The sequence below is a fragment of the Chlorocebus sabaeus genome, chromosome 25 (genome assembly GCF_047675955.1).
Source record: "Chlorocebus sabaeus isolate Y175 chromosome 25, mChlSab1.0.hap1, whole genome shotgun sequence".
Lineage (NCBI taxonomy): Eukaryota > Metazoa > Chordata > Mammalia > Primates > Cercopithecidae > Chlorocebus > Chlorocebus sabaeus.
Genome location: NC_132928.1, coordinates 19,487,042 through 19,504,717, shown reverse-complemented (window position 1 = coordinate 19,504,717; position 17,676 = coordinate 19,487,042). Strand labels below are relative to the sequence as shown.

General features: G+C 33.9%; 1 protein-coding gene across 10 annotated transcripts in view; it reads left to right on the top strand.

Annotated features, from left to right (window-relative positions):
- SYT14 (synaptotagmin 14) overlaps positions 1 to 17,676 on the top strand; it is a 234,193-nt gene that overhangs the window by 59,499 nt on the left and 157,018 nt on the right. For 5 of the 10 annotated variants that reach the window (XM_073011533.1, XM_007988561.3, XM_007988560.3 and 2 more), the window contains 3 exons: positions 10,958 to 11,122; positions 12,948 to 14,369; positions 17,346 to 17,561. In XM_073011533.1, the coding sequence (XP_072867634.1) occupies positions 13,268 to 14,369; positions 17,346 to 17,561 (1,318 nt within the window). In that variant the 5' untranslated portion in view covers positions 10,958 to 11,122; positions 12,948 to 13,267. Of the gene's footprint in view, positions 1 to 10,957; positions 11,123 to 12,947; positions 14,370 to 17,345; positions 17,562 to 17,676 lie in introns of those variants that run through there. The other 5 variants (XM_007988577.3, XM_037985600.2, XM_007988575.3 and 2 more) reach the window with 1 other exon arrangement.

Sequence of the window (17,676 nt, the reverse complement as noted above, 5' to 3'; positions counted from 1 at the left end):
CCCTAGTCATTATATTATATCTTTTGATGATCAGAAATTTTAAATTTTAATGTAATAAAATTTATCAGTATTCTCTTCTGTGATTTATGATTTTTATGTCTTATTTAGTAAGAAATCCTTTGCCTTGGGATCATGAAGAAAAGTATTTGTATTTTTTTCTGCAATATTGATTGGCCAACACATTTCACACTTAGATCTATAATCTATCTAGAATTGGTTTGTATGTAAATTCATTTTTCCGTTATATTCTCGATTTTCCAAACACAATGCATTGAAAACATGATCCCCCACTCACCCACTGCTCTGCAGCCAACTTTGTCATACATCAGAATCTATGTGTGCAAGTGTCTATGTCTGGCTTTTTGGTCTGTTATCTATTCCTGTGCCAATATCATCTGGTTTTAATTATTCTACTTTTAAAATAATTATTGGTTTCTGGTAGAGTTTCTTCCCTTTAGTTTTCATTCTGTGCCTGCCAAGAAACCTTTTAATTACTGTTTCAGCTTTTCAGGTACTCTAATACCAGGAAGATGTGTGTGTCCTGATTTGACATTCTGTTAACATTTCTGTTATTCTAATGGAGTTTTCTCCAGTGTAAATTTTAAGTTGTTTATATATCCTCTGCCATTTGAATTTATTTGGCTCTAGGCCCTGAAAAAAGACAAGTTTTTGGTCTTCTGAAAGTGAGGATAAGACAGTAGACTGTGATGAACGATCAAACTGTTCTGGAAAGCAGCTTGCTGACCAGTCACTTGCTGGCAATGCTTCTTAACTTGCTCTCTTTAAGCCATTGCATTATATTCTTTAGCAGGATTAGGAAACCGTTTCCCTTTTAAAATGCATTAAATATTGGAAAAATCCTTACAAATACTGGTTTTAATATTTTTCCCACATTAATTTTATTCACAAATGACTTTTTAGTTTTTTTTTTAACAAATGCTGTTTCTGTTTGTTTTCTTCTGCTTTTTAAATTTTTTTTCCTTATTGTGAAAGTCTCCAAATGTATTTTTACTAGGTGTTCTCAGTTTTACTTTGAAATTGGAGACCATAATTGCTTCATTAGAATCAGATAGCATAATAGAATGATTTCACCAGTTAGAAACATTATACTGCTGATTTGTATTTGACTTGTATTATATTATTTTAATTTTTTTCCTGACACGTTTTGCTGAGCCAACATTTTCATTAACATTTATTAGTGTTTGACTCCTAATGGAGTAGTAACCTTGAAATTATCCATATTGAATTTCATTTTGTTTTGGTGTGTTATTTCTTTAATATATTGAGGTCCTTAGTGTATCTTAATTTCTTTCAGCGAATTAGCAGTCATGCCCTACCTAGTATTCCTAGGACCTTCTACAAAATTAATGAACATATTCTCAATTCCTTTATTCAGGTCATTGGTAAAGGTATTAAGTAACATGAGTTTATATATCTCCCAAAATATCTAACTAAAATGGATACCACTGAAAGAACGTGTCATGGTATACCACCAAATTTCACATCTCTTAATTTCATCATTTCATTGCTTATCTTTTCTCTTTTTGATTGACAAATTCTTTCTTCAGTTAATGTTGATTTGGTTGCTGGTGACCCTTGTAACACTACTTCTTACTTTATCATACCTTACTTATTGAAAGTAGGTCCTACTTTATTTTAATTACTTAAAATTTGTATTTCAATCTCTAAGGACAAAGACTCAAACTGTTTCTCACATGATTCTGCTCCAAAACTGCGATGCTTGTTCAGAGGTTACTCAGAACTCTATCAGTACCTGAACTTAAAGGATTGTATCTTCTTTGCAAAGCTTTTAGAGTAGTTTTTCTTTAAAATTTCAAATATTTTTGCTTTTACTATATCTGATACAGATATATCAACAAAGAGGTGGAATGGTATCACTTTGCAAATGGAGCTACACATTTTTTATTCTATATGCATTGAGAATGCAAGTGAGTAGAACATTCCAATTGCTATATTCGGGTGGGAACCCAGTATGATGTTGATATTGAGCTCTTGTCATCACTAAAGTATGCTGGACTCATTTATTTAGTGGATAAGAAAACATGATATGCTGGTAAGGTTAAATGAACCTTTGATTGCCTATTTATGTGTTCGTACACAGCAAATCTATTGAACCCTTCAATGTTTTCAGGAAAAGCTACTTCTCTTCAGAATGGATCAGGCTTAGTAAGGGGAAAGATGGTTTTTGAGTGAGCAAACAATGTTTTGATCATTTCAAGAAGAGAACCAGGTGTCCTAATATTAAAATTTAAGAGGAAGATGGTGTCTCTCTGAGAGATTTGAATGAAACTGCTTTGTATTTACCAGAATTTTGATGGGTTTGAACTAAATCTTGAAATAAGCACATCTAAAACTGTGGTTGACATCACAGATTGGCTTTAACCAGAATATTCTCCTGCGGCTGGTGTTGAATTCAAAATCTTACTCATAGTAGCTCAGCAATGAAGATCTTATTGAAAAGAAAGAACAAAGAATCATTGAAAAAGTAAAGGAGAGGAAGCGGTGACCTTAGATATTGCCCATGCCATTTCTCATTTAGGTAATTTTAAAGGAATCCATACACATTGAATAGGTAATGAAAAAATTGAGATAGTCAACCCTAGTTTGTTGTTCAAAAGAATGACTATGCTTTGCTATAGAGAGGTTTGCCAGGAAAATAAGTTTTTCTTAGTCTAAACTTCATTGGAATCATAATTCTAAAGCCTCAATCAAGACTGTCCTTGAAGAAAAGTCTCTGCCAGAGATTGACACAGTTTTATATTAAGATTTGGTTTAAATATATGAAGTACATTAAGTATTATTAAGTAAGAAGTATGTGGTTTAAATATACTTTATATTTGGTTTTCCATACTTGATAAGTGTTTGGATTTTCTGTTTTTTCCAGTTTCTTCAAGATTGATTTAGGGTTTTTTGTTGTGATATTCAAATGAAATTTCAATTTATTGCATTGTACTTAGAGGAAATACAGGTTCAATCTATTCATGGCTTGAACTCTGAAACAAGTTGAGTGGCATGTCTTTTATCAACCTGACCAGGTAGGTAACTTTTCTCTTAGAGGGCATTTTTTTCCCTAAGATCTTAGTTTTTCATGTCACTGCCATCTATGCCTTCATCCGTTGTCCCTTTAAGTTACTCACCGGTGAATTGTGTTACTTCTGTCAGTAAATGCTCTTTGTAATGATTGGTTTTTATAAAATCTGAGGTTAACAGCTAGCATTGCTACATTCTTTTTTTGATTTACATATGTTCTTTCTAGTTTTGTGTCATTTATAATGTAATATAAAAATTTGAGGGAAATTTTATTTGTGAACTAATTGAAATATTATAAAAGGAAACTGAAACATATTAACCTTCTGTTTTCCTAAATTATCTCTTAGAATTATGAATAATTCTCTATGTCCAAACCCAGAGCAAAGTAAACTATAGCAGTTTTCTGATTAAAATATGGGGAAAATATTTAGAGCTAATTAAATGTAAAACACATATATCTTTTTCAATGAAAGTTGCCTTTGATAGTTCACATTTTGGTCAAGAGATAGAATTGCATCTATTAAATGAATTATTAAGGTATCCATGACATGGAGTTAGAGGATTAGTGTTTCATGTCCAGCAGGACAAATCAGCAATACATCCCTTATAATGCAAATTGTAAGTTGTTGTTTTTTATCTTTTTAAAAAAATAATTAGATGAAGCAGAGGTACTTTTTGTTTAATTTTGCATTTAAGATATAATGAATAGAATAGTGTTGCAAAATTTGTATTAGAAGTTATAATTAATTTGTTTTGATAGAAGTATTATTTAGAGTATTATTGTGGTCCAAGTAAATCAAAATTGAAAATGTGTTGGTTTAGTAGATAAATATCCCCCATATGTTTAATTATTTTTATGTATATCCTAGCATTTTTCTCAGAAAAATATTTCTTAGCTAGAAAATGTTCTTTCGTAACAAAATATGATGCAGAATTTAAGTGAATTCTACAATACTTGCAAAGTTGAAATGTATTTGCTCTTGCTTTGACTTTAGTAAGACTGTAATTTTATCATCTTTTTAATGACCAACTTATCTGTAGAAATTAAAATGAATTTTACCACTGTTACTGAAGGTTAAAATTTTAAAAATTGGTATTTTAAAGTTTATTTTTTGTAAACACATACATTTATTTCTAAATATAAAGATAACTACCAGAGCCAGTTCAGTATACATAACACAAATAATCATTAGTCTTGGAAGGACTAAACTTTCTACATTTTCTGGTGAGATATTGTACCTAGTGCCCCTTCTCACTTTGCAGTATGATCTTTAGGTAATTCATATAGCAGATGATATAGCTCACAGAGAGCAGTTAATATTCTTTATTGAGCACTACTAATGAATATCAAACTTATTTTCTACAGAGTACCTTTAGTTTTCTAATTCGTATGTGTTTTATTAGCTTTTCAAATGTGGCATACAAGGATGTACTGCATATTTTGGTTTTTAAACTTAATTCTAAATTCTAAAATATTTTGAATAGTAACTTGAATAGAAAAAAATTATGATTCCAGTTTTAAAATTCATGTATTTACTTTGAGGAAGCTGAAATTGCTTGCTATTTTTTAACATATATAAAAGCTATAAATAAAACATTTGCACATAATATATATAGTAAGCTATATTACTTTGGTCACGTAGCATTTTCTTATCTTTTATATGCAGGTTGGCGTACAAGGAGCAGTATTACTTGGTGTTTAAGATCATGGATTCTGGAATCAAAATGTCTAGGTTCAAATCCAGGTTCTACCACTTCATAGATTTGTGAACTTGGACAACTTAATTATTCTTTGGACTTCAATTTACTAATCTAAAGACTAAGATAATATTATAATACTTACCATAAAATTGTCTTCAGCATTAAATTTTTAAATGAAAGCAATTATAACAATATCTGGCAAATGGGAAGCTAAGAGATTAGCAGTTAATAGTTTGGGTTCAGGAGTCAGTGTGCCCAAGTTCAAATCCAGATTGTGTCACTGAATAAAAATTTTAAGATCTTGAAGATTTTACTTACTCTTTGTGAACCTCCGTATCTATATCTGTAAAATACGGTTACAGTGAGGATTAAGTAAGATAATGCTTGTAAAGCACTTAAAATAGTCCCTGTTAAATAATAAACACCTTTTAAGTGTTTGATATTGTTCAGGTTTTTAGTTGGTCTTGGTTTTGTTGTTTACCACATTAAAACTTTGCAAATTTGGATGGGAAAACAGTGCATTAGTGAAATTTGAGTTATTGACTATATTCAACAACTTTAATTCTTCAAATGTGTAATATTAACCTAAACTAATTATTGACTTTGTGCTTTTAAATAGAATTTTTTTTTCTTTTTGAGATGGAGTCTCACTCTCACTCAGGCTGGAGTGCAGTGGCGCGATCTTGGCTCACCACAACCTCCGCCTCCTGGGTTCAAGCAGTTCTCCTGCCTCAGCCTCCTGGGTAGCTGGGATTGCAGGTGCCCACCACCACACCTGGCTAATTTTTGTAATTTTAGTAGAAATGGGGTTTTGCCATGTTGGCCAGGCTGGTCTTGAACTTCTGACCTCAGGTGATCCACCTGCCTCAGCCTCCCAAAGTGCCGGGATTACAGGCATAAGCCACCACACCTGGCATAAATGGAGATTTTGAAGATCCTCCTTAAGAGGCATATGTATTTAAATAGATTTATTTTCCTGCAGTGGATGGCCTAGAATGCTTGAAAGAAGGTAGCTTCATGTATAGATAAATTAACCTTATTTTTAGAAATACTTATGCAGAATGACTTTGTAAGCAGATTCATAGTATAAAAAGATTTTAGGGGGAAATTCTACTATAATGAATGAGAATATATTTTTTATTAGTGCAGTCTAAATCTGTGTAATTTTTTAATTGATGGTGTACAGCAGGGGTGTCCAATCTTTTGGCTTCCTTGGACCACACATAAAATACACTAACGATAGCTGATGAGCTAAAAACAAATTGTAAAAAAAACTCGGCCGGGCGCGGTGGCTCAAGCCTGTAATCCCAGCACTTTGGGAGGCCGAGACGGGCGGATCATGAGGTCAGGAGATGAAGACCATCCTGGCTAACAAGGTGAAACCCCGTCTCTACTAAAAATATGAAAAAAAACTAGCCGGGCGCGGTGGCGGGCGCCTGTGGTCCCAGCTACTCGGGAGGCTGAGGCAGGAGAATGGTGTAAACCTGGGAGGCAGAGCTTGCAGTGAGCCGAGATGGCGCCACTGCACTCTAGCCTGGGTGACAGAGCGAGACTCTGTCTCAAAAAAAAAGAAAAAAAAAAAAACTCATAAGATTTTAACAAAGTTTACAAATTTGTGTTGGGCTGCATTCAAAGCCATCCTGGGCTGCATATGGCCGGCAGGCCATGGGTTGGACAAGCATGGTTTACGGTATTCATATCTTTAGTTTAATTTCAGTATGTCTTCTATTGCAGTTTTATGTACAGGTGGGATTTACCTGTACAGTTCTGAGTTTTTATACTCAGAACTGTTACTGGCTAACTTCTGGTATCGTTATAATATATTTGAAATAATAAATATTAGTTTAGTTCTCAGCTAAGGATGAAAAATGAGCTTGAAGATTTTAAATATTTTTATTAGAAGATATTTTATTTCTTGTCTATGACCATATTACTGTTTTAAAATTGTAAATAGATAAAATATTTTTAATGAATGTAAAAAACGGGCATTCAGTCAGAGAATTGTGTGAATAGTATGTTTACAGCAGGCATATTTCACCTTTTCCTAGTGGAGCAAGCTGCTTTTTTTTTTTTTTTTAAAATTTGTCTGATGCTACAGTATGTATTTATCTAAAGATATGTAACATAATATATTTACCATTAATAAAGCCTGGCACCTGCCTTTGCCAGCTTGGTTTTATTTAGTGAGTGAAGTGTTTCGTGTGGAATAAGAGGAACAAAAAAGAGGGAAAATTTTCAAATTTTGTTAACTAACCTGACCTTTACCAGAACATCATACTCATATTTCCCTCTGTGAAATATTCTGTTGGCATTTCCAATGTAGCATGTCAAAAACTAAACTAATCATCTATCATTCTCCTTCTATTTTCCTCTTTCCTCCCATGCTCTAATCCAAATGCCTTTCTTCTCATATTTTTCATTCTGGTTAGTGCATTACCATTTACCTGGTCACTCAAAGCAGAAACTTTAGAATTAACCTCAACTCTTCTCCTTTCTTATTCTCTAAATTTACATAAGTAGATCATTATCAATTTTCTTTGAACAAAGATTAGATTTCACCCTTCTCTGTTACCACTGCTACTACTTAAAGAACTGAAGATATTTTACCACTGTTGACTTGCTACCATATTTCAGTTTTCTAGTTGTTTTAACCAATATAGTTCTACAAGGCATACTTGTAATCATGTTACTCCCCAAATACAAAATTTTTTGGATGATATTCAAGGTTCTTTGACAATATGGACCTTGCTTTCATCTCCAGTTACAGCTCCTCTGGTATATTCTTGATCTTTCCTGAATACACATATATTTATTAATTAATTCATTCATCCATCCATTTGTTCACAGATGTTTATATGTCAGCTATGGGGTGCTGTCCTAGGTACTTTGAAGATACAGAGGTAAATAAATATGACAGCTGTGATTATTGCCCATTAGTGCTTACAGAATGCCAGGTATATTTTACCAGGTGTCTTATTAAATGCCAGGTGTCTTTAACCATGCTATTTCAAATGTACTTTTACTATTTATAGAGATTCTATTAATCTTTTATACCCTATTCAAGTGTCATCTCTTCTAAAGCATTTTGTGACTTTCTCAGGTACTGGTTCTTTGTGTTCCGGTAATAATTTATATTCATATCTCTATTATAGTATTTACTATATGTTATACTTACTTGCTTATAGTGGATCTCTCCTACTAGGTTAAATTTTTAAAATGGGCAAGAGAAAGATGAAAGAGGAACGTAGAAATAAGGATTGAGGCAAGGGATAGAAAGAGGCAAGAAGAGGAGAGAAGGTAAACAGAAGCAGTATGAGTAGTAGTTAAGACGCAGACATTGGGGCCAGACAGGGTTTGAATCCTGACTTACTATCTGTACACATAGTTTAATATCTCTTTGTCTCAATTTACAATTGGGATGATAATAGGATCATTGTGAAGATTAAATGGGTTAATATATATAAAATGCTTAAAACAGTGAGTGGTATATGGTATATGCTATATGTTTTTGTTGCTATTTTTGTTATCGATAACTAGCTTTCTTAAGTGACATGAGCTACATTTTCTCTTTCATTTAGTTTTCCAAGACATGGGAGATTTTCAGTTTGCATGATATCTAATCCTGTGTAACCACTTAAGGCATTAAACGTCTTGAGTGTTTTGAGCCTGGACTAAAAGAGGAACTCCTATATATATTTGTTATTACAGTGTAATATTGAAATACTGCTCTTTTTTGCCTCTTCATAACAGATTATGTTCTGCTTCTGATTCTCCTGGCTATCTGAAATGTTGATTTTAATTATTCTGTTTTCATTTTTACTCCATATCTCAGGCTTGATACATACCACTGTTTTTATGTCATATACCTTAGCTTCTTTTATTAAAATAGTTTTCTTCCCTGGCTGTGCTTCAGCCTGAGGACAAGACAGGCAAGGCTAATGTCTGGCTATAATTTCTTGGTTCTAGGAGCAAGATCTGTCCTTCAGCACCAGCCTGGTATCCAGCTAGCACTCCTACCATTCCTCCTGCCTCCTACTCTCACTCCTCCTCTCACTCCTATTGCCCCTGCCTTACAGTGTTACTCTGCTTCATCTTCTACTGCAACACCATTGACCCAGCTTTGAAAAGATATAATGTCTTATTCAGTTCTATACCTCGTATGCCTAACTTTTATAAATAATGAAAAAGGAAATCAAAGCACTCATCATTGACCAATTGGTGACTTCATTTTTAAGAAATGAGTTAAGATACTATTTGCCATTGCTCTCTGATTTAAGAAAGAATCTTAGAGAAAACAACATTTTAGTTGCTGCTTGAATGATGGAGGAGGAAGAGTAGATTATACAGGGATCTTTGTAGGGGTGTTTGAAACTTAGAATCATTCTCAGCTAATACTTGAATATTATCTGTAAGACATGGAGGATACAAAAACTTAGCTCCTGTTTAACTTTAAATGACTGATATAGTGACAAATAATAAAAAAGTTGAAAGAGAGATTGCCAAGGACTGGAGAAGCTGTCTTTTGTCTTTTCCCACTGTATAAAACCTCTCTAGGTGATTTCATATATTTGCTTGAGACCAAATTCTCTTGAAAATCTAGTAGCTTATCATAACACAATTTCATTCAGTTTCTGGAATATAACATGATCCTCTGTCTCTGGGCTTTTGCGCATGTTATTTCTGCCTGAAGTAATTCTTATTAATTCTTAAAATATAATCATAGAGTCCATAACTTCCAGAAAACCTTTCTTGATCTTTCAGCACTGGAATAAGTGTTCCTGTGGTTCTCATAGTCCCTGTTCTTTTCCAATCATAGCCTTTATTACACTATATTGTCTTTATTACGCTGTGTTGTATCTGTCTTCACCAGATTGTTCAAGGAACTCAGGAACTGTTTATATAACAATGCCTGGTATATGGTTGTTGCTCCAAATATATAAGTTGGTTGAGTGAATGAGTAGGATATAGTAGAAAGGTGTTGGTTGTTCTAGGCAGGGGAAGAGGATCAATAAAAACAAGGAGTGTGGTATTGAGTATTGCGGATTCTGAGGCAATGAGTACAACATTTGACTGGAGTATAGTATTGAAAAGGGAGGCTGGAGCTTTAAATGCCACATTAGGGAGTACAAAGTTTACTAAGAAAGAGCTATTGAAGCTTTTAGAGATAAAAATAATGATATGTGTTCTCATAAATTTTGTTAAGTAATATATCCGTGCATGGGATATAACTTTTTTCTAATTCTTTTTTTTTTTTTTTTTGAGACAGAGTCTCACTGTATCACCCAGGCTGGAGTGCAGTGGTGTGATCTTGGCTCACTGCAACCTCTGCCTCTCAGGTTTAAGTGAGTCTCCTGCCTCAGCCTCCTGAGTAGCTGGGATTACAGGTGCCCGCCACCTTGCCTGGGTAATTTTTGTACTTTAGTAGAGACAGGGTTTTACTGTGTTGGCCAGGCTGGTCTTGAACTCGTGACCTCAAGTGATCTGCTCACCTTGGCCTTCCAAAATGCTGGGATTACAGGCATGAGCCACCGTACCTGGCCTTTTTTCTGATTCTTATTTTCAAATTTTTGTAGTGCTCTTCGATGGATGAAATATATGATGACTGCTGCCTATTTTATAGACTCCTGTCTTTTTTTTTTTTTTTTTTTTTTAAAGTCAGGGTTTTGTTCTGTTGCCCAGACTGGAATGCAATGGTGCAATCTTGGCTCACTGTGGCCTCTGTCTCCCAGGTTCAAGCGATTCTCATGCCTTAGCCATCCGGGTAGCTGGGATTATAGGCATGTGCCACCATGCCAGGCTAACTAAGTTTTGCATTTTTAGTAGAGACAGGGTATCACCATGTTGGCCAGGCTCGTCTCGAACTCCTGGCCTCAAGAGATTCTCTCCACTTGGCCTCCCACAATCACACCTCCCACAGGGACTACAGGTGTGAGCCACTGTGCCTGGCTGACTCCTGTCTTTTAAGATTGTTCCTCGGAATATTTAAGGAAACTTAGAAAATTTGAATGAATGCTGCTGAATAGATTGAACAACTGTCATCAAACTTTGCAGTTTGTTTTTCTTATAAATGAAACTATTTTTAAACTATGACAATTAAAAAATATGATTCAAATAAGGTAGTAAGCTAACTTATGTTTGGGGTTTCCTTCTTATTTGTAGCTTAAAGAAAAATAAATGCTTACAGCTGTGACTTTTTTTTCTCTAGTATCTCCAGAGGCAGTTGGATTTTTGTCAGCTGTTGGGGTGTTTATTATCTTGATGCTGCTCCTTTTTCTCTATATTAATAAGAAGTTCTGTTTTGAAAATGTTGGCGGGTTTCCAGATCTTGGTTCAGAATACAGTACAAGGAAGAATTCACAAGATAAAATTTGTAAGTATCATATTGCTGCTTCTCTTGTTTGTTCTCTTTATCTGTACTATTATTTACTCATTTTAATATATACAATAAAAAGGTTGGTTGTGACGTACAATAAACTAATATTTGAGCTATCATTCTGTAAAAGATCTGTTGAGTAAATTATGTTCAGGTGTCCTTCTGTTGTTCATGAATTGCTAGTACATAAAGGTGAATTGTCTACTATCACAAAATGACATTCTAATTTTCATATGTAAGATATACTTTTGAGCCTATGATAGGAACAGATACGCTTGAGGAAGAAGGAAGTATGTTGTTACTTTATGTAGCATACTTCCATTGTCCAAGAAGCTCTTTAGAGAACTTTTTTCTCCACATCCCTAGAACGCTTTTGAAAGTGTTCACGCTTTTTCTTTACCTGCTATTTAATTTTCAGCTAATGGGTAATTTTATTGTTTGGAGGAGTTGGAGGTGGTTCTACTTAGTAACTTAATTTATATATAAATTGTGATGATAAAAAATAGTGTTCTGCTCCCTCCCTTGGCACCATATATTATAGTGTTACTGGATACTAGGAAAGATGAGGGCTGTAATACCATTCTTTCTTTTATGGAAACATTTTCCTTGGAATGTTTTTTTAATTACTACAAGAGTTTTTAAAATTTTCTATTTCCAAAGACTGGTTTATATAAATGATAGCAGAAACGAATTGGAAATTATAAAAGCAAAGTGTTAATTTAGAAGAATGTGATGAAAAATAGCTGAGAAATCTTGCTTTACTTATCTGTGTACAGAGATAAGTGTTGGAGATATGCTTTTCTCTTACATCTGATAACTTAAAAGGTGATAGCCCTGTTACTTACAAGAATCTATTAGTTATTAAATTATATTTTGTGACTTTTGCATTAAGAAACTATAAATAGTATTTTATACATTTTAATTTGGTTAAGTTCAATGTTTCTTATAATCCACTCCAGTCCTGCTTTTTGATCATTTGTGCAGAAAGAACTGGCTAAAAGTATCTCTTTACCGGCCTTTGGTAATTCTCTGGTTCAGCGTTTCTGGCTTTTCCTTTGTTTAATGACAACTTTGTTTATTAAGTACTCCCAAAGAGCTTTTTGTTTATGTGGATTTTATCTATTGATATGTACCATATTAGAGTTAAAACTGAGAAAATTTAAAATATTTATTTTTTAAAAAAACAAGACTGTTACACATTAATATAAATAACATCTTTAAATTTAAAAAAACTATCTTCCAAAACAAAAAGAAAATGGGGAAAAAATGGTGAGAAGAGTGATTTTGTTTTATACTTTTTGCAAATCTTTTTAATGACTAGCATAATGGAAGACAGCTGGTTTCTCATTTCTGCCTCTACATTCAATCTGGCATGTAGCCTCTGGATAACTCGTGTTCACTTGTGAGCCAATGAGAATGAAAGAGTTAAGTACCCCCTTGCTGTTATTGTAAAACTAGTCTTGACCTTGAGGATCCCTTGAAAATGTCTCAGGGAACTTTATTTTTCTGAGCCTTGTTTTTCTTTCACTTATTAAATAGGAATAATAATATTTACCTCCTAGAATTACTGTAAGATCAAGTAGGATAAAATGTGTCAATTACAATGCCTTGCATATAGTAGCCACTCAGCAAATGTCCACACCTCCTCTCCTCTAATCTTACCACTAGGCAGAATTGTTTAGATATTTCCCTCTAATATTTTTCTTAATTTGAAATAATACTGGGTAGTTTATTAGTAAGATAGGGTAGTTCCCTTACATAGACTATTAATAAGCAAACTAAAAGTACATAATAAAAATCCTTTTTATACTTCTTCTTTCAGGTATAGAATAAAAACCAATAGTATTTGAGGGAAAAATATTGTCTTGCTGCTGTTACAATAGCTGTGGAGTGAGAAAAAAATGTCATAACATTTAAACCAAGTGGTTTGATTTTTGTTTTTCGGAAGAATCTTTACTTCAGCATATTTCTTTCAATGCATAATGTATTTACAGAAAGATTGAAAGCTACAATGTGAATTGCTAATATTGAGCTGACGAATAGCAACATTTAAGTAAATGTTAAATTCAAGTTCCAAAGTGGTTGATATTTTGAGAAGAGAAAATTCTGTTACTGCACCTTTTAGGAACAAGGAATTAGAAAATGGCATTTTTCAGAAATTTCCAACAGAATCTGCCTTCAGTGTCCTCTCTGGTAGACACAATCAGTAGTGCTGTAGAGGATTTGACCACTGCTGTTGGGGAGGTCAGCTATGCTTTAACTGACTCAGTTGCTGAGCAGGTAACAAGTATGATAAGTGGCTTTCGCCCAGAAGAGGAAAGCTCTGTAGCAGAAGAAGCTGTAGACACTTGTAACCAAAAAAATGCCGGGTTAACAGAAGTCTCCAAAAACACTAATTGTCAGAAAACACAAGCCAATTTAGAGCATAGAGCAAAGCAAATAAATACTTGCAAAACTTCAGTTTCACAAAAGCAAGATCAAGGTATATATGAAGAAAGAGTATCTAAACATGTTAATGATAGGGAGCAGACTCTATCAGGATATCAAGATACTAGCAATACTGGTGATTCTTCTTTGAAAGGCTGCATGAATAATGGTGGGATATCAGTTATCAAACAGAATACAAGGGCTGGATCTATTTGTCAAGAACTTGAAAGTACCAACAGATGTAAAACAATTGGACTAGGAGTTTCCAATAATGGTAAGAATGATTTAAAGGAGGTAAGATATCAAGAAATGAAAGGAAATCAGAAGAATGCCAATGGAATAAACAAATTGTATGAGCAAAAGAAATACGTTGGTACAGATAATCGTGAAAAGGAAGAATATACTAAATCTCAACATGTATATTTGGGAAGAGATCAAGAGAATATGGGGCATTTCAATAAATATAAACATCTTCCCAATTTAGGGCATTCAGATCATTTAAAGAAAGCTGAAAAATGTGTTAAAAGTAAAACATCTAAAGGGAATGAATGTTCAGGAAATGCATGTTCTTTAAAAGGTATTTTGACAAGCAATAGACATATGACACAGAAATCTATTATAAAAGAAGACATACATCCAGCACCATCAACTAATTCTAAAGATAAGTTATCTGGGAAAATTGAAGAACAAATAAATTCAAAGAAATACTGTAAAGTGAAAGAAGACATAAAACCGAAGAAAACTGAGGCAATTTCTGCCAAGAAAGGAACAGCAAAGAGTAAAGATGAAAAATATTCTAAGTTAATACCAGAAAAAGGTGAGGTCTCCTAATGTTGGTGTGAATGATTAAATTTTCTCTTGATTTTTTAAAGTAGTAAAACATCATCCAAATTTCTCAGCTTTCCTATTCATGTGTCTACATTTAAGACTTTCTTGAATCCTTTTACTGGGAAACATTTTTAAAGCCATTCAGTAATTTTTCTAAAATTACTTTGAGAGCATTCATGTTATTTGTGCCGCTAAGTATTGCCCCTGGTCCCTGCATTATTTGGCCAACTTTTCAGCAGCCCTAGTTTTTCTTAATGTCCCTATTATGTATGTAATCATAGCAGAACTGAAAAGTCTTCTTAATGTCCTCGTGATCCGCCCGCCTTGGCCTCCCAAAGTGCCAGGATTACAGGCGTGAGCCACTATGCCCGTCCATTCTAGCAATTTTTTGATTGTCAGATTTAGTGATCTTTGGTAGGCCCAGTTTAGTTCTGATAGACTTACTGCTTAAAGTAGCAAAAATAATGTAAAATAGTTTACATATTATTTTATTCAGAAAATAATGGTAGAATGGACACTCATAATAAATACATTACAAGTAGCATGTGGGGTTTTTAACTTTTTAAATTTGTTTTCATTAAGAAGCATGCTAGTACCTAAAGAAACCAAATATTTCTAACATATTCCACAATATAGTCAGTACTAAACTTACGCATGTTCCCAAATGATTTTCAAAAGCTTTTTGATCCATAGGTTAACCCTTCATTTAGCTGAACGGTAATATTACTGGTACCTATGTTCCAGATTCTGACACAGGGTTTATAAGGTATAGAAAAAGGAGGAAGGCCGGGCATGGTGGCTCACGCTTGTAATCCCAGCACTTTGGGAGGCCGAGGCAGGTGGATCACGAGGTCAGGAGATCGAGACCATCGTGGCCAACATGGTGAAACACTATCTCTACTAAAAATACAAAAATTAGCCAGGCATGGTGGCATGCACCTGTAGTCCCAGCTACTCAGGAGGCCAATGCAGGAGAATCGCTTGAACCCGGGAGGTGGAGGTTGCAGTGAGCCGAGATCACGCCACTATACTCCAGACTGGCAACAGGGCGAGACTCCTCAAAAAAACCAAACAAACAAAAGAAAAAGGAAGGGTTTTCTTCTCTATTTCTAATGCAGGTTACGTTAGGTAATGTTTTTTAATAGGTGAAGTTTGGCCACAGACTAATTACCCTCCTCAAGAGACTCAAAACCTTTTGCTGCTTTAAGATCCCCACCGTGGTATCCAACAAAATGCTAACAGTTCTGCACTGGGAGTCAGAGGTCTTATGGCTCGGCCATCTCATTGTTGTCTAATAGTATTTTCTGCAACAACGAAAAAGTCTTACATCTCTGCATTGTTCCATACAGTTACCACTAGCTGCATGTGGCTGTTGAGCACTTCAAACGTGGCTAATAGCATGGGGAACTGGGTTTTAATTTCGGTTTAATTTTAATTAGTTTAAATAGCCACATGTGACTATTGGCTATGTATTGGGCAAGCACTGTCACAATACGTGACATTGGTGATAGCATTACCCATTTATGGCTTTATTTTACTGATTTAAAAACTAGGACTAGACTAGATGACATATAACCTCTTTCTAACTCTAAGCATTTAGTTTCTGTCCTGTATTTAAAAATTACTTATTCTGTAACTCCCACTCAAATTTCAGCCTCGATTTCTTTACTACAGATGATCTTAACTGACTATAAAGAGAAAAATAACCCTGTTGAACTAATGAATTTTAACTACTGTAGTCTCTTCATCTTTCTAGAATTGTTTAATAATTCTAAGAAAGTTGCACCATTGTGCAGTTTCAAAGTGGTTACCTTTTTAAAAAACTGGTAATAACTAGTGCTTTTTAGAGCAATAAAAAATTAAGACTTCCTGAAAGTTTTGTTTGAAATTTAGGTATATTTAAGTAAAATTTTCTTAGAAATTCTGCCTTTCACAAGCAGTAAGTGTTAACAGTTTGGTGTATATCCGTACAGATAGTTTTGTCTGTGCATACCTAGACTGCATTATGTGTGTGTACATGCCACGTGTGTGTATATATATTTTTGAAATGGGAATGTAATTATAACTTCTACTTTTTAACCTCCTTTTTTCTCATAACATGATATTGTAGTTATTCTTTCCCTGAGAGTTCTTTTAAGTTCACATCCTCATTTTTAATGACTGCATAGTATATCATTGAATAGATGTATCGTATTTATTTAAACAAAGCCCACTGTTGGACATTTAGGTTATCTCTTTTGCCATTAAATACAATGCAGTGAATTGTTTCAAAAATCTATCTTTACTCATCTGTTAATTAATTTCTTAGGCTGAATTCTTAGAAATAGAATTGATAAATTCCTGGAAATGGATCAGAAATATGCAGATTTAAAAGTCTGATATATTTTGCCAAATTGCTGTCTAGGAAAGTAGTATCAGTTATAATTTCACCAATAGTGTATACCTGTCCATTGCTGTATTTTACTGCTAGCACTGAGTATTATCAGTTTTGAAAATTTCAACCAAAACGAGAATCAGAAATGTGTCTTTTAATGTGAATTATTTGAATCAGATCCATAGTACTGGCAATACTTAGAACTTCACTTATGTGTTACTTATACTTCAAAAAATGTAAAATGGTAAGTATTATAATTTCCTTTATGTATAACATGGTTGAAAAATCCCTGTGACTAACACACATTATTTATATAATAGAATATACAAGCTGATCTTTTTCCAAAGCTTGGGCTTCTTATGTGAAAAAATTGTATTTCTTTAAATCTGAAAATTCAGGTTATATATGTGTATATGTGTGTGTGTATATATATATATTTGTGTATATATGTGTGTGTTTATATGTATAACTTCAGCAAATTTTCCATATTTGATTGCATAAAAATTTTCATTTCACAGGCCCAGCAGGGCCAGTTGAGGGGAGGGAAATTTTTTTTCAATTACAGTTTGTTCTTCATGTCATTCCAAATAGATAATTCCTACATGGACAAAGATGAGCATGGTTCGTCCTCTGAAAGTGAAGATGAAGCACTGGGTAAATATCATGAGGCCTTATCCAGAACACACAATTCCAGACTACCACTGGCAGATTCTAGACAAAAGAACTATGCTTGGGAAACAAGGCAGAAATACAGTCCTTTATCCGCAGAGTATGATGGATACAGTAGTGAAGCATCAATAGATGAAGGTAAGATGGGCTGTTTTATTTTTTTACATGACACACTATAGTATTCAATTACTTGTGCCTGAAATTCTAGGAATCTGTGGTTGCAGAATAAACAAGAGAGCTCACACAGTAGAGT